Raw genomic sequence first — 23,359 nt, 5'->3', positions numbered from 1 at the left:
TTATTAAAGGAGGCTAAATGAGCTAATTTTTGATAGTACATATGTTTAAATAATCTTTTATTAGTACATACGTCTAAGTGAGCTAGTTGTACAAGTACATACGCCTAAGCGAGCTTTTTTCCTTTATTTATACTATATAATTACAATCATTTTTTAAAATTATCAAACTAAAAAGTGAAAGAAATTTTATTTTATTTTATTTTATATGAAAGAAATAATTAAATTAAATTGATTTGTTTTAATCAGAAAGAATATTAAAGAATAGTAAATTCTGACAATTTTTTTGATCAATATAAATAAACTTTTTTAAATAAAAAAAATTCTAACAAAATACATTTTTATAATATCATTAAATATACATTTTCAACTAAACAAATGAAATCTTATATTTATTATAATTAGACTAAATTTAAAATTGATTTATTATTTATTATGATTTTTATTATAGTTTTTACATTTGATTTTAAATATTGTTAAAATTGTTTTCCACTTTTTCTATCTTCTTTTTCTCTAAACATAAATCATGAAATATATTCTCTCTCTCTCATTCATATACAGCCGGAAATATTTGGAGCGAACTTTCCGACTACTGCGTAAATGGCGGTCGCCGGAATATCTACCGGTTCTCGGAGTTTATCTCACAAAATCGTCTCCGTCGCTGCCGGAGAAGCTCATACTCTTGTTCTATCGGGTAATTCCAATCCCTCCCCCCCCCTCCCTGTATACCTAATCGATGAACAATTTTAAGCTGTTTAAATTGTGCAATTCGCAGCGGACGGAAGTGTTTACGCTTGGGGAAAAGGAAGGCTTGGTCGACTTGGAACTGGGTCGGAGAACGACGAACCCTTTCCAGTCAGGGTTGGATCAGATTCGAACCTCAGATTTGTCGAAGTAGCTGCTGGTGCTTATCATAGTCTTGCACTTGCAGGTTCTGATTCTAATTGATTTTTTATCATACTTGTAATTTATGCCCTAATTAGTTCTGTTGAGACTTGAGATCGCTTTTAATGCACATCACCTGTTTGTTGAAATGCTTAACAACTTTTTTGTCTGTTTAGTTAGAATAAGTTTTTTTTTTTTATAATTGAATCTCATCCAAGTTTAATGAATTCTGAGTGGTTTTGTTTCCTTGTTTTGCATGATTTGTTCGAACAGATGATGGTTCAGTCTGGAGCTGGGGTTATAATATCTGTATCCTATGGAAATGGAAGTTATAATACTCTTTCAATTGCTGCAACTTTTGTTTTGAATCTATCTGGTTTTCCTTTACTTCTACATGGATGGCCAACTTGGTATTGATGGGGAGAATGCTGGAAAACCCCGTTTAGTTGAACGGTTTCTTGAATTGAGATCTTCTAGTTTAACCGAAGATGAACATGGCCGAAGAAAACCATTGAAAGTTTCTTTCATTAAGGCTGGAGGAATGATGTCTTTAGCAATTGATGATCTTGGTGGACTTTGGATTTGGGGAAACTGTCCTCAACAAGGCGGTTCTAATGAAGAATCGTTTTCTCTTGTTAAAAGTTCGGTTCCAATTCCGGTTTGGAATTTCCATGGTCATACGGTTGTTAAAGTAGCATGCGGAAACGAGCATATAGTCGCGTTGGTAAGTGCGGGCGAGAGTTATAAGGCTGATGATCTTGTTTGTTATTCTTGGGGTAATAATAACCATGGTCAATTAGGACTTGGAGATCGAGAAAGTCGATCGCGTCCTGAAATCATTCAAAATTTTAACGAAGATTCTTCGTGGGTGGTTTATCAAGTTGCGTGTGGTGCATTCCACACGGTTTTGCTCGGGTTGGATAAGAGATTGGGCGATACATTGGGTAGTATATGTTGGACTTTCGGTTTGGGAGATAACGGGCAATTAGGTCACGGGTCTAGTAGAAGTGCGAATTTGCCCGAACCTGTTCAGGGTCTTCCGGAGGAGACCTTTTTGGTGTCAGTGGATTGCGGGTTGTTTCACACGAGCGTGGTTTCGTCGTCTGGCGATGTTTGGTCATGGGGAATGGAGAAGGGTCTAGGGTTATGTCCGGATTCTACGGATATGGGCGATGCTGTCGGGCCGAGACTAATTACGAATGTTAACGGGTCTACGTTTCCCGACCCGGTCCAAGTAGCGTGTGGGGCTGCCCACACGGTTCTTGTTGGTGAAGGTGGATTTCAGGTTTGGTCGTGGGGTCGGGGGAGAAACGGGGTTCTGGGAACCGGTAGAACCATAGACGCTTTCGTTCCGACTTCTGTTCTTTGGCCTCCGTTCGCTGGAGGCCAACCGGTTATCGAGAACGAGAGAAGGAGAATCGAGAAGAGCCCGGTTATCGAAAACGAGAGGAGAACCGAGAAGAGTCCGGAGATGGACAGGACTTTAGCGACGGTATTAGAGGAAAGGGAGGTTCTTCGATCAAAGTTATCGATAATGGGAAGGTATGCTTCCCTTCTTCACGGGTCGATATTTGGGAAACCGTTCGAGGAGAAGGATATTCCGGAATCGTTGTTGCATAGTTCGGGCACGTTTGATGTTGCGAAAGAATGGGAAAACATGTTGGAATCATCGGACGTAGGAAGGTTACATCGGTTGGAGATGTTTTATAGAAATATGGTTGAAGGTGTTAAAGATAAGCGAATGAAGAAAAGGGTCGAGGAGATTGTTAAAGAATGTATTGCCGGTTCTCGAACCGGGAGACAATGAATAGTCGTGTTTTCTTTCCAGTTTGATGACAATTTGATTTGGTCGCAAAAATAATCTATATTTTACTTGTTTCTATGTTGTAGTCAAATTATAAAAAATATTATTAAGAGAAAAAACAGATACAATTAGAATTTCGAATTTGCTGTCCCAATAGAATTTGTTTGTGTTTAAGATTTAGAGTTTATGTTATATATATATATATAATTTTTTAATCATCATTTTTAAATTGTTGTGATATCTGAAAGCAGATCCTCACTCGATACAATTAACCCTCAAATATTAAAAATAAATGTAAATAATTTTATGTATTGAAAAGCAAAATAAGCTAAAAAAATTGAGCCTATATATTGTTTGTTGGGCCTAATATTTTGTGGCCCATAGCCCAAAATAAGCTCTCAAACAAAAACAAAGTAGATTAGTCTCTTGATATTTGGAAATCTAAGTTACCTAGTGGCCTGTAATGAAATAAAATAAGGAAACAAAAAACTCATTTAAATAAATAAATTCATATAATTATGTTATTTTTAGTATTATTGTTTCTTAAATTAATTTTATATTAATTATGCATTAAAATAATAATAATAATATAACTTCAAATAGTAATAAATTAAAAGGGAGATAAGGACGTGAGATTATGCCACTTTTCTACTATAAAATTAAAAATAATAATATAATTAATATTTTTTTAAATAAATACAATTTAAGAAATTTTAAATTTTATTATCTCAACTCGTTTATCATATATAGATGACCTTTTAATTTTTAATTTTTTCAATTTAATTTACTATATATTTTTCTAATTAATAAAAACAAAATTTATATTCATTTATTTATTTTTATCATAATCTTTCTTTATCTTTTTAAATCATTCAAACAAGTATATTCTAACTCTAATTTCAAAAAAAACAAGAATGACAATAGACGATTAGGAGGGATATCCAAAGCTCCATAACATATTGGGTTCTAGATTTCGTTTGTCTAGTTAAATTGGTTAGGTGTGTTTGCGGATTATTTGCTTAAACTACATGATTAATCGGACTGTGAGAGAAAAACGAAACTTAACTTTCTAAAAATATAAATAAAAATAATAATTAGACAATTAAATTTAATAAAAACACTACTACATTTTTTAATAATGATATTCAGGTTAAGGAATAAAAGAAAAATAAAATTTTAAATTCTTTCTCTTTTGAACCAAATTTAAATAAAATAATTGAAAAGTTCCTAAAATTTCTAACCCTGGAACAAGTTTGAGTTATTATTATTTTTTCATAGACAATAATGTACTAATATTTTAAATTAATATTTTATTTATAATAGTTGTTAACTTGTAAATTTATAAGATTGAGAATTATAAAAATTATTTAAAATAAATATTAACTATATGTTATTATTTATTTATATAAATAAATTATAAAAATAATAATATTTAAAAAATCAATAATACAGATTATTTATTTATTTAAATAAATAATAATTTATGTTTTAATTTATAAATATAATTTTATTTTAGTAAAATTTTAGTAAAATTTTGTAAAAATTTTAAAATCAAAAGTAATTTTATAAACCGATAAAACTTGAATTTTAATTATTTTAATTACACGAGTCTAACTAATTTAATTGTTTGTTGTGTTTATTTTTAAATCAAATTATAATCAAACATTATTCATTTATCTTTTCGTTAATCATATAAAAAAAGTATTATAAAAATATTTGTTCGGTTGAGTTTTATAAAAAAAAAAAAATATATAATCAAACATCACTCCATCTTCGTCATTCTCATAAATCAAATCATTTATTTTATTAATTAAAATATTAAAATATTATATATTTTAAAACAATAAATTATTTTATTATTATATATCAATTTGTTTTTAAGTCTTTTTAATAAAATAAAAAATAACTCACTTCTCTTAAAATAACCACTCATCAAATGTTTAGTATAATAGATCTAACTCCTGACAAATTTATTGTTTCAATATAACAATCACTGTATTTAAATAATTTCAACAAAACACGAAAACTATAATAATGAGATATTTAAATTTGTAATAAATTATATATATAAATATATTATTATTATTATTATTATTTTCTGATACAAGAAGATGGATGGGCCCATAAGGCATACAGATGGTATAATAGGTCCAGATTGAAATGGGCAGTTAGTTACCTTTGTTGTGAAATGAGTGAGTGATAGGCAGCCATGTCTATAACTCTATAATGGGGGTAGATAGTGTAGTATTAATTTCATTTATTATAAAAACCCATTAATCATTATGTCTGGGACATTGAAGTTATTTTAATAATCTAGATGAAAGAAAATAAAGGTAATTGATATATAATAATAAAATAATAATTTAAAAAAATAATATTTTAATATTTTAGTAAAGAATTGAATGATGTAACTGATGAGAAAAGAGTTAAATGATGTTTTAGTAGTTGAACAATGCCAATCTTTTTTTGTTATTTCTTAATTATTTTTTTTTTTTAAACTGTAAAACGCAATTCTCAACTTAAATTAAAATGAATGAGTAATAATACAATGATATGACAATTTTATTTATTTATTAATGTCTACATATATTATATATTAAGATAAAGATCGATTATATATAAATAATGATGAAAAAACTAATATTACAAATAAATCCATAAATATGACAAGAAATAAGTAGAATACATTAATTATCAAACAAACACTTCAATTTTGGGGTACACGCAATGTCTTAGTGTACAAAATATATAATGAGATGTGAGACTAATAGACATCAACTCACAAACGCTTAAAAGTTATATGGACCCGAGATTAATATTGAGCACAATCACAATCGATTACTTTTAACGTGAGGAAACTTTGAGAGTGAAAGTTTATCAAATTGATATTTATTTCTAATATATATATGTAGCCATAGATAACCATAACAATGGTCCTACCTTATTTCATGGATTGATCTTGTCTACTCAGAAAGACAAGAAAATCAGTCATAAGAAAGTGAAAGATGGGTGGTCCTTAACCTCTTATTTCTTGTAGAAACTCAAAGAAAGATGTATGGATATCCTTTTATATAATTTAAGTTTATATTCATTTATTATATTGATTAATTCCACATATTTATTAAAAAAATTAAAAAGTTAACTTATTAGGTTAGTCAACTAAATATTATAATAACAATACACATTAAAATATTATTAAAATAATCTAGCTAGTTCTTGTTTTTTTTTAAATTATTTAAAAATAATCTCAAATAACATATTCATTTTATTTAACATGATGGGCTAGCTTTTTAGGGTTCATGTGTAGGAACAGCCCTATACATTATTACCCCCAAAGGAACAAATTTAAGGACTGTTGTATTAACCAACCATTTTATTTTTGTCCCAATATATTTACCCCTATCTCTTCTCTGTCCTTAGAAAATCCAGCTACATTGATCTTTCTTCTGCAACAGTACCATCTTTAATATGCATGCAGGTTTATTACTTCATTTCTATCCACAACCTTCTTTCCCTCTCTTTAAGGGTACTGATTTTTATCCTTTTCCAAACACTAAAAATTGTTATTTTAATACTTAGAAGGTATAAAATAAGAGTACATTGTTTAAATTACACAAGAGTTATAATAATTTATTTTAATATTTAAAATGCCATCTTATAAAATGAAATGATAGAGAGTTAACTCACTAACTTATTAGTTTAAGTGATCTCAAATTTAATCATTATTAAAAAACACTCAACTAAAAAAAAATATACCAGGATATGAGTTTTTTTTTATATAAAAGAGAATTTTGATAAAAAAAACTCATATCCTGATGTCAGGATGAGTGTGGGTTGAAATAAAAAACTCATTCTTAAAAATATTTTAAGTCTTACTAAACAAAATTTGTTAATTTAAGAATAATCAATTTAGATAGGTTATGTTTAAAAACTTTCTTCATCATCATTTTTTTATAAGTTAGAAGTTAATACGATTATTAAAATAATAATTCTCACTTTAATTTAAAATATTTTAAGTGAGAATACATGTAATTTTCAACTTTTAAATATTTAGTTTTGTGATTTAAACTTTTTTATTGATTTTTTGAAAGTGATAAATAAAATTTGAAAATCAAACAAGCTCCAACTCATATAGCCTTATTTAGAAAGTATTTGGAAAACCCTATTGAGTAAGAAAGTAAATGGGCCTGCAAATGGGCCTACCGAAATGCATTTGATTAGATAGAGAGAGCCAAAGAGGGACACGTGGCAGGCAAGAAAATTAACGACAAAAAAAATGGAATAGAGAGAAGATGGGCTCCACTTTTATTTTCACCTTTTAGTTATTATTATATTTAATTTGGGTGGGTACGGATTTATGAAAGAAATATTTATATTATTATCCTACCGTTATTTCGGTATTTATTGCATTATACTATTTACAGACCAATTATATGACCCAAAGGTTGGTTGGAAAAAATAAATTATTAATATACACTATTAAATAAATATAATAAATTTTTATTATTTTAAATAAAATTAACAAATTTTAGTTAGTTAAATAATATGGTAATATATATATATATATATATGGATTAAACATCGTCAACTTGGGTACCATTACATCACTGGGTGGAAAAAGAATAAAGTGTGAGGAAAGATGAGAGAGAAAATTTGTTAATTTTTCAACGAATCAGATTGCACACGTCATTTCTTTTAAAGTTTTCTCTCCCAACTTTCCTCTCCCAATCATTTCTCATAAAAAAATTATTATTTTTAATATTTTACGATAAAATATATTTAATATATTAAAAGATAACGATAATTTTCGAAACCAAATTTTAAAGGATCAATTTTAGTTTGGTATACTTTCTCTTTTTAATATTTTTAAACTAATAAAATATTGAAATACATTTTTTAAATATGATAATTAAATACTTTTTCTATTGAAGAATTTTGTTTATGCTATATAATAAAAAAATGTGTATGCATCTATCTCAACTAATATTTTGAAAAATAGTTATAATTTTCTATATTTTAATATAATAGAAAATTCAACACTTAAAACTATCTTAGTATGTTAATTTTTTTATTTATAATTATTATTATTTTATAATATCAAATAGATAAGAATGATCCAAAAATTCATTGTTATGACTTTAATTTTTTTTTTTCAATTGTAAACTTAAGAAAATATTAAATAAATTATTATCAGAACAAGTAGATAAATATAAGTTTATCTATTTTTTTTATCCAAGTTGTGGATCAATTTTGCTCAGAATATGAATATCACTAAATTTTCAGGTACATGGAACGAAATCATAGAGCTTGTAAAGAAAAAGGCTAAGGAAGATAACTTTTACGCGAATGTTTTCAAATGTTTCTTTGGAGCCCTAGTCTACAATACCTGGAGAGAAAGAAATACAAGAATTTATAGTACAAATAAGAGTACAGAAGGAAAAGTTTGGGATGATATTGTTTTCTGATGGCAACGCTTTCATAAATACATGGAGGGGAATTCCGATTAATAAAGATAGTTGGAAGCTCAGTCAAATATGGAATATCTCCTATAAAATCATTACAAGGAAAGGAATGTTCAAATAATTCTTGTTTGATGACTTGTTTGTAAAACAAATGTTTGTCGTTCTGTAATTCAGTTGTTTGAAATTCATTTGTTTTTTTTCAACAAAGCTATGGTCTGTCTAGTTTTGTTTCTTGAAACTCATTTCCTCCTCTTTTGGGGTTTTAATGAAATAGTAATAAGCCGTTTTTCAAAAAAAAAAAAATTTATATAATTTTTCACAAGAGCATTAACCTCTCAATACAATAATAAATATTTATATATTTTTCCCAAAATATATATATATATATATATTTAAATAATTTAAAAACTTTAAAAAATGCAGTTCAAGATAATACAGACGGACCAAATTCAGCCCCTAAATCTTTTTAACCATACTTGGTTTGGAATAGTGACCGACAGGATAACTCAGTTATTTTAATTTTTTTTTTTTAAATATGAATAAATTATTGAATTGAACTAAAATTCAACTATCACATTTCTTTTTTTATTTAAATATTTTTTTATTATTAAACATTATAAAAGTATTTACATAATATACATTAAAAAATCAACTTTATTCTGAATCATATCAATTTTTTTTTTTTTAAATAATAAGTTTTTTATCTCCAGAAACCAACATCAAACTAGCTGTAAGAACATTTTTTTTTGTTGGGAAAATAAAAATGTTTTTGAAATATGATTTTTAACTTAATTTTTTTTTTTTAAATAGTAACGTTAATAAGAATTAGGAAAATTTCTGTGCGATATAAACAGATAAAAATATATTATTATAACGTCCGGCGTTTATTAAATTTGGTGTTGAATTTAAGTTTATGGACGGGTAACCCAGAATCCGACCCAAATATCCATTTACTCTCACATATATATTCAAAATAACTGCAACTATCGATCCCCGGCAATTCAAACACTTTCAAAATTAAACACCATTATATATATATAGATTATGGGCAGATTTAGGTTAGGGATTATGTTGATTTTATTTACGGTAGAAGGGTGATTTGATCCCATAATATTACTTTTAATTTAATTCATATTTGCTTTTTAATTCTTAAGAAATGTAAAACTTATTTTATACTTTTACTTTATCCATTAATTTTATATTTTAAACTCACTCTATTCTATTTTAAACTTCCTCAATTCTAATTTATTAATTGGTCTCTATAAAACATACGGGTAATTGTACAAACTAAAATGTGTGCATTTAGAGATTTAATATTATTAAAGTTATGACAACTTAAAAGAATGAATGTGCTTAAAAAAATATTGTTATTTTATTAGGTGTATATTGAATAATAATATAAAAAAATTGACTACAAAAAGGAGTGATTTTAAATAAATACATAAAAGTTAATAGAAAAATATTAAATATATTGAAATTCTTTTCAAACGTCATCTCTCAAAAGTAACAATTATTTATTTTCATACATGTCAAAATAGTAATTATTATTTTATTAGGTGTATATTGAATAATAATTTAAAAAATTTGTCTACAAAAAGGAGTGATTTTAAATAAATACATAAAAGTTAATAAAAAATATTAAATAAGTCAGAATTCTTTTCAAACGTCATCTCTAAAAAGTAACAATTATTTTCAAATTAACATATATATATATATATATATAATATAATTACTATCCATACTATTATCTAAACACATCTTAAATTAATTATTTATTAAACCCAATTTCATCTAACCACAAATATTTTCAAAGATGGACTAATGTTAATTAACAAGGTTAGATTCATATATTGTTTTTATACTAAAAAGGTTAAAATATTTTATAATAATATAAAATGAAAATTAACTTTATGGACCAAGCTTATTCAAGCCAAAATATTGGTTTGATGTCTCTAGAAAATGATATTCCACTTATAGCTTTGACAATTATTATTTTATTTTCTTTTGAAATTAATTAAAAGTATTAATTTGTCCTGTTTTTATGTTACAAAACCAGCTTTTAACGTTAAGAAAAAACAAAATTCAATTTATAGTTTTGTCAAAAAAAAATAAAAAACATACATTTTCTTTATACTTAATTTATTTGCTCCAACTTATTCATCTTATTTTCAGGTAACTTTGATATTATTCCGCTTATTCACTATAACTTATTCGACGAAGTAAGTTGGATACGTTATGTATTTGATTATAATTTTTTTTTGTTAGCTTATTACGAAATATTACTCTAACATATTATTACGCAAATGCTGAATCATATGAGTAACTGTAGTTATATATATAGATAGATGTATTTTAATTATTTTTTAATATAAAATATTTACATTAAAATTAAACTCAATTTTTAAATGAGAAAGTGATTGATCGAAGAAAAAGTTACCTAGCAATCCAAAGTCACTTGATAATGCAACAAACTTCAATCCATTATTTCAGATATTTCTGCTACTAATAAGTGATTTTTTATTTTCTATAATATTTTAAAATTTATTTATTGAATCTATTCCTTAATTTTTATTTTTATTACAATTTAAAATTATATAGTTAATAAAAATTTATAAAAACCAACTTATTCATCAAATTTACAATAAAATAAATTATTATATATTAATATTTAAAATGAGTTAATAAAAAATAAATTATTTTAAATAAAAAAGATCAAAATTATAAATATAAAATTTAATAGTTATTTATTTATTATTAGGATTGGGTTCATTCCTCTTGAGTTAATGAAGAGTCATACTAAAATATAAATAATATATCTAAACATCTATTTTATATATATATATATATATATATATATATATATATATATATATATATATATTATTACAAACATAAAAATAAATTTAAAAAAATTGATTTTAAGCTTACTCAAACATATTAAGAATTAGCTATAAATAAATTGAACTATATGAATATCAATAACTTGAATCAAGCTAACTCTAAGGCCTCGGTTCATATTTGTGTTTTTTAAATAACTCAACAAAATCAATTATCATATCACTCCATCTCTCATCAATCAAATCAATCAGTTCATTAATTAAAATATTAAAATACTTTTTATTTTAAATTATTATTATTTATTATATATATATATATATATATATATATATAAATATCCTTTAAATCTTTTTACCAAAAAAACATCATCGTTTTTTCAAAATCGTTTTTTCAAAATCATCTCCCATAATTATTGTTTTCTCTCTAAGTTATTTAAATAACCTAGAACGAACCATGCCTAATTAAACAACCCAATTCTCTAAATACAAATATTTTTACTATTTAAAATACTTATAAATTATTAAATTATAATAAAACAAATGTCAATTGCATGAACCCTATGTCGTGTTATATTACATGTATCAAACTTACAATTATTATTTATTATTATATTTGTTTAACATAAAAAACTATAATGATATTTAATCTCTAAGAATCACCTCACAAATTGTTTGTTTAATTTACATTAATAAGTTCTTATGTTATTTATTTTTGAAATTTCTTTAGAAAAAATTAACACGATCCCAATCATTGAGTTAAAATGAGATTTTTCATCGACTCTTCAAACCTACGACAAAAAACTTAGATATTCATAGCCTTCACAATGTCCTAAATTCGAGTCTGAGATGGTAAGTTTCGTTCACTTGGTTAAGTGTGTTCGTTGGTTATGTGTTTAACCCATGATGATTAGTCGCGCGTACTCCGAAAGAGAAAGGACCCAACGGTCTAAAATACTTTCATTTTTTAATTTTATTATTTAAACTTAGACTTTTAAAGAATATTGAAATAATTTTACATAATCAAACATCGTTTCACTATTTTCTCATCCATCATGTTACTTAATTCATTAACCAAAACACTAAAATACTCTTTATTAAATATATTAATATATTATATATATATATATATATATATATATATATATATATATATATATTTTATTAAAAATAAATAAATTCCACTTCTCAAAATGATCAATTTTTTAAATAACTAAGTGTATTCAAATCACTCCATCCAAACAAGTCCTTAATTATCAAATGACTAATATTACATTTTTTTTAAAAATAAATATGTAGGGTGTGAGACTTCAACCACAATTATTTTATGTGTGGTAGTCTTCACAAAAGAAAACAAAAAATATTATTTAAAATACGATTCTAATTAATAAATAATAGATAACACTTAATAGAGTAGAATAAAGATGATTATATCTTGGTGAAGTTACTAAAATCCTCCTCATTAAGCAGCCATGGAAGTTGATCATAAAACCCATCAACCGATTCATCACACCCAATCAACTCACCATTCATACGATCATACGAATCAAAACTCAACTCAAAACTCGAATCAAGACTCGGTAACTCGACAATTTGACTCAGTTCCTCCTCCTCCTCCTCTTCTGCCGCCGTCGTCGCCGCCGCCGTCATACCACATTCCATTGCCGCCGCCTTTGCAGCTGCTTCTCGAACATCAATAGGAGAAAGAGAAGCCGGTTTGGGCAAAAACCTAGCAAGTTCTGGAAAATTAAGAACAGCAGATGTTCCCTTTAAGCTTAATGCGGCGGCGTCATGTGCTCGTGCTGCTTTTTCCGGCGTTGGAAAAGTTCCAAGCCAAATTCTTGATTTCTTACGAGGTTCACGGATTTCAGAAACCCATTTTCCTTTGTTTCTCATTCGAACTCCTCTGTAAACAGGGTGGTGAGTTGATTCGGGAAATGTTGAGTTTGAAAAGGGTTGTGACTCGTTATGATGATTCATTGGAGAAGATGATGATGATGAAGGAATAAGGGATGATATTGGGTTATGAATGTATATAGAGAAATATCTTTTCTTGGTAAGGTTAGAGAGAGAAATGATAAGACTTGAGGAAAAAGATGGAGAAATACAGAGCGAGAGATCGATGTGTTTGATCCATGATCATGGAAACTATATTGGAGAGACATAGCTAGGGCCTCTTCGAAAAAGTTACTTATAATGACTTGTTTGCTAAAGTTTTTTTTTACATATTTATAATTGAGTTTTAGTGAGAGAATGTTTTATCATGAATTTCATCTACCATCTAACGTTAATTTAGATATGATAATATTTTAAAATATATTTTATAAAGGTACATTATTAGCTTTTATTCTGATAATAATTTTGAAGAGATACTAATATTTTTAGTAAAATTACTTAAAGGATATTGATATATAATAATAAAATAATAAATAGTAATTTAAAATAAATGGTATTTTAGTATTTTGGGTAATGAATTGAGTGATGTGATTGATAAGAGGGGGAGTGAAAAGATGTTTGAGTGAGTTGAGTTATTTAAATAACCCCAATCGAAAAAGTCCTAAGTTTAAATTGTAATTATTATTATTATTATTATTATTAATTTTTAATTATTTTGATTATATTTGTAGATGATTAATTATTATTTAGTATAACTTTTTATGAGGTTATTTATTCGCTCTTGAACTGTTGGGATATTAGGAGATAAAATATCTCTTAATGAAAGAATAACAACAACACTGAACAATTGCGGAAACAAAAGAAATGAACTAAAGAACGCAAACACAAAATTTATAATGATTCGGCCAAAATAGACATACATTCAATTTCGAAGTACAAAAGACTCTCAACTTTATTATCAAGAATGTTACAATAGTATTAAAATGATTATCTCACAATTAAAGTTCACACACAACTCAAAGGAAACGATGTTCTCATGGAGTCATGGCAAAGACTTAACTTTTTAAAATGTACGACTACACCTTTTTTTTGGGGGAAAAACGACTACACCTTTAAATAAGCCTCAACTAAGTCAATATCAATATAATGTCGAGAACTCTCGAAAAGTCTCCAAAGTATTTTCACTATATTTTCCTAATTGTATTTTCATAACAAAAGATCTAATTTTTTGTTTTAATTTTATTTCCTAATATCAAGATTGTATACCAAAATATATAGTTTTTTTTTTGTTGAATATACTCGTTTTTCTTGTACCAAGATTGTGTATTATAAACGTACCATAATTATAATATTTGAAATCCATTCTCAACACTTCACCTTGATTTACAAGCTATCTCTTTATTTTCTTCCATTATTTGATTTACCAACAAGCAAAGTCTCCATAACACATAAATCTAGGAACTGCCAACATATCAACAACGTTGTCATCTTCTTGATAACAATTCTTTTTGCTCAATTATGCTCCTCTCAATTTACAATTCCACATTGAACTTTAGCGTGACAAACCCTTTTGATAAGAGTAAAACTACGAGACCCTTAGTCTACTTAAATCATCCACTATATCACTTATAATGGGTTAAACAATGTTTATAAATTAAGATTTATAATCTAACGAATTATATTAACCATCAAAAACACCATCATCATCATAGATGGTACATACATATTAAATGTATCTTCACTAATGGTAGAAATTATACTTAAACTTAGGTATCTAGGGAGAGAAGGAAAATTAGTTGAAGACAATTGTTTTTTTTCCTAACACTTGCATTCGTCTTGATTTGTCTCCATCTATTTGTCTTATTCTTATCTCTTGAATTTACAATATGATAGATTACCTAAATCCTCAAGAACAACATCATGAAATATGACATATACCTATATAATGTATCTTCACTAATTGTGATAAATCTATGTATCTAAGGAGGGAAGAGAGAGTAGTTGAAGAAAAACAAATTTTCTTCTAACATCTGCCTTTGTCTTGATTCACTTTCCTCTATTCGTCTTTTTTTTCTTTTCAAAATCAGATATCTATCTGTAGACACCGAATTTTTACACTCAAATTAAATAAAATACTAGACTAAATTATTTAAAATAAATAATTAACCCGCAAACCGACTTGTTCAGGCTTATTTCGGGTCGATTCAAATGTCAATTTTCAAAATTACTCAAAATTTGGGGCCCATAAACACCTCCACGTGGACCGGTTTGGAAAATCGTGAAAAATGATTATAATATTGATGTCGGACATTTTCGAAGAAAATACATATCTCAAGAATTATGCATTCTTTGAAGTTAAATGCATCTCTTTTGTAAAATACAAAAATTTGTAAAAAATTAAAACGTTCATGATTTCTAAAACTGAAGATAATAGAAATTGACTATGATATCATTTATTTTATTTTCAAGAAAACTTCCCCGAAAACTTAGGAGATTAAAAAGAAAAAGGGACGGGTCAACTTGGTCAACCGTACTTGGACCGGTCGAATGTCAGCATTATCGCCGAATGATCAACAAGATCCCACCTAGAAGAAAAACTGAGCTATATTTAACTTCAAAACATCATATGTTTAGTTGTAGTTATCGAATGAAGTTGATTCAACTTGGGATGGAAGATAACTCATATATCTTTCGAATGGAACCATTTTCAAGACATGGTTCGAAGTTTAGAGCACTTTTCAATTCGATACAAGTGGATCTATGCTCTAGATTTGAGTTCCAGGTGCCAATTAAAGACATGGTTAACTTTAAAAATTCGTAACTTTAGTTATACTCATCCATTCAAAGTAAGTGATCTACCATTGGAAAAGGCTTTGAGTCAGTAGGCCACACAGTTCAGCATGTATTCCATGCTAGTGTTGGGCCTTATGGGTCCAACCCAATTAGGCAATATAAAAATCAAATAAACCCTAATTTTGTTTCTCTCTCTACCATAATTTTCAGTGAGAGCTCTGTGAAGAGATCAAGAGAAACAGAGTGAAGAAAATACAGAGGAAGAAGAAGAGAAGAAGATATAGAAGAAGAAGAGAAGGAGAACAGAGTATCATCTTCTTTGTCTCGATTACCCTCAGGTTCATTTCCCTCTTATTTGTAAAGGGAATTTCATGTTTTCTCAAACCTAGATTTGTTTGGGTTTGAATGAAATTAGTTTCTCTGTATGTATACCTCAACTTTAGGTTTAAAGTTGAGAAGAACAATTGTATCGGTTTCTTACTGATTAGTGAAATCTGTTGATTTTGCCCCGTGGTTTTTTACCCTCCGTGTTGAGAGGGTTTTCCACGTAAATCTGGTGTTTTTTATTACTTTGCTGATCTGCTAGTATGATTTGGTTGACTTGTGAAATTAATCAGATCAATTGATTTCAATAGGAAAGTATTATTCAACTTGAAATTCCTAATAAGTGGTATCAGAGCTGTTAGGTTTACTTTCTATTGAAGAGTGCTTTTCTCAGATTCAGATGGAAGGCAGTAGCACTATGATCAGGCTGACAAACAATAACTGGCAGATTTGGAAATCCAAAATAGAGGACATCCTTTATTGTAAGGATCTGTATGAGCCAGTTGAAGGAGATAGTGCAAAGCTAAAAGAGATGGCTGAAGCTGATTGAATAAAACTGAACCGGAAAGCAGTCGGCACAATCAGACAATGGCTTGATGATAGTGTTTATCACCATGTAGCAAGTGAGAAAAGTGCTCATGAGCTATGGAAGAAGCTAAAGTCATTGTATGAGCAGAAAACGGCAGGTAACAAAGCGTTTCTGATCTGAAAGTTGGTAAATCTGAAATTCAGAGAAGGCACAGGTGTTGTTGAGCATTTAAACGAGTTCCAGAGCTTGATTAATCAATTATCAGTGATGGAGATGACCTTAGAAGATGAGCTACAAGACTTATTGCTATTGGGATCATTGCCTGACAGTTGGGAGACATTGGTTGTGACAGTTAGTAATGTAGCTCCGAATGGTGTGCTTACTATGAGTATAGTTACTAGCAGCTTGTTCAATGAGTAGACAAGAAGGAAGTCAACTAATACAAATAGTGCACATGTCTTAGTCACAGAGAACAGGGGAAGATCTGAACACCGACAACAATCAAGAGGCCATAGCAAGTCAAGAGGCAAATCAAAATCTAAGGGAAGAGAATGTTATCACTGTGGTAAAGAAGGTCACATGAAGAAAAATTGTAGAGCCTGGAAAAGACTACAGAATGAAGGCAAAAATTAGAAGAAAGATGATGAAAACAGAAATACCACAGCCACAGTAACTGTAGAGGATGTAGTTATTCTTTCTTGTGAAAAGGAACAATATCTACATGTAGAAGATCACCAAGGAGTTAAGTGGATAGTTGATACAGGTGCTTGCTATCATGCTACACCGAATAAAGAGTTTTTCACCACGTACAAGGCTGGAGATCTTGGTACAGTGAAGATGGGTAATACTAGTCACTCAAGCATTGTGGGTATTGGTGACATTTATTTGCAGACAGAATAGGGGCATCGGTTAACACTGAAAGATGTGTGGCATATTCCTGATTTGCGTCTAAATTTGATATCAGGTGGTGCATTGGACAAAGATGGATTCAAGCATTATCTTGGTGGTGGTGAATGGAAACTCAGCAAAGGATCAATGATTGTAGCAAAAGGGAAGTCGTGACACTCATTGTACAGAACACATGTGAAGGTACTCAAAGATGATCTGAATGCAGTACAAACTGAAAGCTCTCTAAATTTGTGGCATCAACGCCTTGGCCACATGAGTGAGAAAAGGATGCGAATTCTGGTGAGGAAGATGCACATCCCCTCAACCAAAGATGAGGTTCTGGATCTATGCGACTACTGCCCATTTGGTAAGAAACATCGAGTCTCTTTTAGTCAGACATCAGAAAGAAAACATAATGTGTTAGACTTGATTTATTCTGATGCGTGTGGTCCTTTTAAAGTGGAGTCATTGGGTGGCAATCGATATTTTTTTAACATTTATTGATGATGCGTCTAGAAAGGTGTGGGTTTATTTTATGAGAACAAAAGACCAGGTATTCAATTACTTTCAAGAGTTCCATGTCATGGTAGAAAGAGAGACAGACAGTAAGCTGAAATGTCTTCGCTCTGATAACGGGGGAGAGTATACCTCCAAGGAATTTAAAGCATACTGTACCAAATATGGTATTCGACATGAGAAGACAGTGTTTGGAACTCCGCAGCACAATGGTGTGGCTGAGAAAATGAATCGCACCATTGTAGAAAAGGTGAGATGCATGTTGAAGATGGCAAAGTTGCCAAAACAGTTTTGGGGAGAAGCAGTTCGCACAGCCTGCTATCTCATAAACAGGTCGCCATCTGTTCCTTTGAAATTCGAGATACCAGAAACAGTATGGTCTAAGAAGAATGTTTCATACTCACATCTAAGGGTGTTTGGATGCAAAGCATATGTGCATATTCCAAAGGAACAAAGATCCAAGTTGGATGATAAAGCAACTCCATGTATTTTCCTTGGATATGGAAATGAAGAATTTGGGTACAGGTTATGGGACTCAGAAAAGAAGAGAATTGTCAGGTGCAGAGATGTTGTGTTCTTTAAAGGCCAGACAGGGATAAGTCCAGAAATCAACGAGAATTCAGTGAGGGTTGATGAGTTCATAGAACTCATACCAGTTCCTTCATATGTACAGTCAGCAGTAACAAATGAAGATGAAAATGATGAAGAAGTTGCTGAAGAAACCTCTGACATGAATGGTAGTAATGATGATAATATTGTTAATGATACTTCTATGCAGGGGGAGCAACATCATCAAGTGGAGCCAGAAGAGCCCCAAGTAAGAAGATCAGAAAGAGAGCACAAACCTTCTAAAAGATACCCTTCTCTAGAGTATATCCTGTTGACAGAAGAAGGAGAGCCAGAAAGTTTTCAGGAGGCACAAACTCATAAAGACAAAGTTAAGTGGCAGGATGCAATGAAAGACGAGATGAAGTCATTGCAAGAAAATGACACATATGAGCTTGTGGAGCTTCTTAAGGGCAGAAAGGCCTTGAGAAATAAATGGGCGTTCAAGCTAAAGAGAGATGAAAATGGAGAACTTATGAAGTACAAAGCCCGACTGGTTGTAAAGGGTTTTGGACAGAAACAGAGCATCGACTTTGAGGAAATTTTCTCACCAGTGGTAAAGATGACTTCCATTCGTGCAGTGTTAGGTCTAGTATCTGGCCTAGATCTTGAACTTGAACAACTTGATGTAAAAAATGCATTCCTTCATGGTAACCTTGAAGAAGAGATCTATATGGTGCAACCAGAGGGATTTGAAGTGAAAGAAAAAGATAACATGGTTTGCAAATTTAAGAAGAGTCTATATGGTTTGAAACAAACCCCGAGACAGTGGTACAAGAAATTTGACTCCTTTATGATGATTCATGGGTACCAGAAAACCAAGGCAGATCCATGTGTTTTCTTCAAAAGATTTCCTAATGGAAAATTTATAATCCTTTTACTTTATGTTGATGATACGTTGATTGTAGGACATGATGCTCTGTTTATAGCTATGTTGAAGAAAGAGATGTCCAAGACATTTGAAATGAAAGACATGGGTCAAGCACGCCAGATATTGGGCATTAAGATTACTCGTGACAGAAAGGCTAAGAGACTTTGGTTGTCACAAGAGAAGTACATTGAAAGGGTGCTTGAAAGATTCAACATGCAAGGAGCAAAGAAAGTAAGTTGTCCACTTCCTAGCCATTTGAAATTGAGCAAGAAGTTGTGTCCATCAACAGAAAAAGAAAAGGATGAAATGTCAAGTGTGCCATACTCCTCAGCTGTATGGAGTTTGATGTATGCAATGGTTTGCACTAGGCCAGATATAACTTATGTAGTCGGTGTGGTAAGCAGATTCCTTTCTAATCCAGGAAAACAACATTGGGAAGCACTGAAATGGATTCTTAGATATCTAAGAGGCACTTCCAATTTGTGTTTGAGTTTTGGAAATGGTGAACATGTGCTAGAAGGTTACACTGATTCTGATATGGCTGGAGATCTGGATCACAGAAAATCCACTTCAGGTTATGTGTTTACTTTTGTAGGGGGAGCCGTGTCATGTCAATCCAAATTGCAGAAATGTGTGGCTTTGTCAACCACAGAAGCAGAATACATTGCAGCCACTGAAGCTGGTAAAGAGCTATTATGGTTGATTAGATTTCTCTTGGAGCTTGGTATGCAACAAGAAGATGCAGTTGTTTTCTGTGATAGCTAGAGTGCTATAAATTTGAGCAAGAATGCTACATATCATTCCAGAACTAAGCATATTGATGTGAGATTTCATTGGTTAAGAGATGCAATAGAAAGCCAACAGATGAAGCTGAAGAAAATTCACACTGATAAGAATCCATCAGACATGTTTACGAAAATTGTTCCAAAAGACAAGTTTGAGCTTTGTTGTCGGCTTGTCGGCGTGAATACCAAGTGATGACTTGAAGATCGATGTGCCTCTCTCCGTGGGCTGGAGGGGGAGATTGTTAGGCCTTATGGGTCCAGCCCAATTAGGCAATATAAAAATCAAATAAACCCTAATTTTGTTTCTCTCTCTACCACAATTTTCAGTGAGAGCTCTGTGAAGAGATTAAGAGAAACAGAGTGAAGAAAATACAGAGGAAGAAGAAGAGAAGAAGATATAGAAGAAGAAGAAGAGAAGGAGAACAGAGTATCACCTTCTTTGTCTCGATTACACTCAGGTTCATTTCTCTCTTATTTGTAAAGAGAACTTCATGTTTTCTCAAACCTAGATTTGTTTGGGTTTGAATGAAATTAGTTTCTCTGTATGTATACCTCAACTTTAGGTTTAAAGTTGAGAAGAACAATTGTATCGGTTTCTTACTGATTAGTGAAATCTGTTGGTTTTGCCCCGTGGTTTTACCCTCCGTGTTGAAAGGGTTTTCCACGTAAATCTGGTGTTCTTTATTACTTTGCTGATCTGCTAGTATGATTTGGTTGACTTGTGAAATTAATCAGATCAATTGATTTCAATAGGAAAGTATTATTCAACTTGAAATTCCTAATAGCTTGGTGCAGAATGGGGCCAGGAACAGCAACGTTCAAATGAGTTTTCCCCATTCTACAAGCGGTATCTTTAAAATCTCAAAACACGAAAGTTGTAGCTGTAATTCATACATTTTCAATGACTACTGGCTCATTTCGTGAAATGGCTTTAGTCGTCCTGTGGATCCCGTCGAAGCGATTTGAAAGAACATGCCAAATCGAGCAAGGTTGAATTGAATTTTTATAAATTTCATAACTTGATTCCAAAGCCAAAATTGTAGCCCTGGAGACTCAGCGCTGCCCGGACACCTTGCCAAGGATAGCTTCGACTTCCTCACTGTGATCATGATTCCTAAATCTAACAAGATATTAGCTCGAGCTCTGATTCGTTAATACATTTTGTTAATTGTATAATCGTTGATAATATGCCTGGTTGATTGTTCGGTTGGTTAATCACTTATATACTTAATTTATGTTATAAGGAACTGTTCTTTCCCGAGTCCTCCTTGTTGGAAACGTCATAAATGAAGGGAACTCCTCGCCTGAAGTCGACGCGGATGAAGAATCCGGCGAGAAAGGAGGACGGACAACAAATCTGTTGAAGAACTTGCATGTTTGAGGAAGAAACCGATTGGCCAGGGTGGGTCTTTGGCTGACTTATTACGGTCACGCCACTGAAATGTAAAATAAAATAGGTTTTCAAAATATTTCATGCCCATGAGTTTCTTTTATGTCCCGAAACTTCAAATTTCGAAATATTTATTATATTTTCGAAAATCTGACCCTCGAACTTTCTAAACTTTCAATTTCAAAATTTTAAATTCATTAGGACTCGTTTGCTTTTTTTTATAAGCAAATTACCTATTTCCTAGATGTAAATATCCAAACCACTTTAGAAAAATATAAAAAATATACATGCTGGTCAAAAATATTGTTTTCAACAATAATACAATTTTCCCACAATTTCAGGACTTGTTTAAAAATTTATTTAACTTTGACACCTGATCCTTCGAGTTCTACAACTCGAAAAATCATGAAATTAATTCTGCAAGGTCCTAAAAATATTGACTACCACAAAATTTTTAAAACATGTTTTTTAAAAACATATCTATGTAGTGTTATAAACACAGTTACACAATTTCAAAAATTCCAAACTCGATTGTCTCATACTCCAACAAAATTTTTTGACCAACTCGAAATTTTTTAGAATTTTTGGAAATACTTTAAAAAAAATGCTAATTTTAGCAATGTTGTAAATGGAATTCTGCGATCTAGAAAATTCCAAAGAAAGCTCCGAGGTGTTTCTTGAAATTTTTTCTACCAATATATGCATTCAGATCTATAATCAAATTTTTTTTTACTTCTCGTTTGTACTCTCATTTTTTTATTGGGAAAAAACGTTCTAATCTTTTTTTTATTTTAACATTGTCTACATTTAATGAACTCTTAATTTTGCTCTAGAAATGAATTGGGCTAACTCTTCTAGACATATGTTACAATATCTTCAAAAGAGCAGAAAAGTTCTGAACTCATAACGCACATGTAACACTTCAAACATTCAAACGACCAACTATTTAGGAGTAGAGATTGTCCTTTAGGATATGCGTGTGTGATAAAACGTTGATGACCTTTTCTCAAACGTAACAAAGCACTGAACCCTTAAACATAAATCTATGTATTTTTAGTTTCTTTGAGAAAAAAAGTGACGACTCTAAAGTTAATTAAATCGATATATCCGCGAATGAGTCGATTAAAACATGTACGAACCAATTTGAAAGGCTTATATATTAGTTCTTCTAATGTTGGGGAGGAGGATGACCTTAGTGAAGATGTATCATTGGCCATGAATAGGAGAAAGACTGGTACACAACAAGTCTTATAAAAAAAAGGTGTATTTTTATATAAAATTGATTTATATATGGTCCATGTTAATAAATTAGTTTAACTCATTAGAACAAAATTTTAGGACCATATCATCACCTTTACTTTAAATCTAAAAATAATCTTTCAAAAACACCTAGTTATTGTATTATAAAAGAATATGTCAATATTTTTCTAAGAACTAAAACATGAAAATTACCATTATGAGACACAAAACTATTGTCAAACATTTTAAAAATAAAATAAAAGATTAAAATAAAAATAAAAAGTTTCTCTTATCACTCTGAGAATTAAGGACCTTATTTTTGGCCTTTTATCCTAGCTAAAGATGTGGTTATGAAACTATTGAGGAAATCAATTATGACACAATATTAGAAGTTTTGGAATTAGATAAAAACACAACATATAACTATGGATGCTTTCAATTAATTAATATATGATCTAGTGTAATAGATACCATAGTCTTAGATCAATTGAAATAACATTATAAGCAAATGCATGCATGTCTCATATACATACTAATTAA

At 29.8% G+C, this 23,359-nt stretch overlaps 2 protein-coding genes across 2 annotated transcripts; one reads left to right on the top strand and one right to left on the bottom strand.

Moving 5' to 3' along the window:
• The first annotated feature begins 532 nt into the window (after positions 1 to 532).
• On the top strand, positions 533 to 2,907 carry LOC124926774 (ultraviolet-B receptor UVR8). The gene is made up of 4 exons (XM_047467070.1): positions 533 to 691; positions 773 to 928; positions 1,156 to 1,191; positions 1,281 to 2,907. The coding sequence occupies exons 1-4, from the start codon at positions 598 to 600 to the stop codon at positions 2,687 to 2,689; spliced, it is 1,695 nt and encodes a 564-aa protein (XP_047323026.1). The 5' UTR covers positions 533 to 597; the 3' UTR covers positions 2,690 to 2,907.
• A 9,311-nt stretch (positions 2,908 to 12,218) lies between these two features.
• On the bottom strand, positions 12,219 to 13,166 carry LOC124928018 (dehydration-responsive element-binding protein 3-like). The gene has a single exon (XM_047468541.1). It carries the CDS (start codon positions 12,960 to 12,962, stop codon positions 12,411 to 12,413), a length of 552 nt encoding a protein of 183 aa, XP_047324497.1. The 5' UTR covers positions 12,963 to 13,166; the 3' UTR covers positions 12,219 to 12,410.
• Positions 13,167 to 23,359: the final 10,193 nt, after the last annotated feature.

Source organism: Impatiens glandulifera, chromosome 2, assembly GCF_907164915.1.
Source record: "Impatiens glandulifera chromosome 2, dImpGla2.1, whole genome shotgun sequence".
Classification (NCBI taxonomy): Eukaryota; Viridiplantae; Streptophyta; class Magnoliopsida; order Ericales; family Balsaminaceae; genus Impatiens; species Impatiens glandulifera.
Note: the sequence above shows the minus strand (reverse complement) of the source record. Positions and strands in the feature narration are given on the sequence as shown.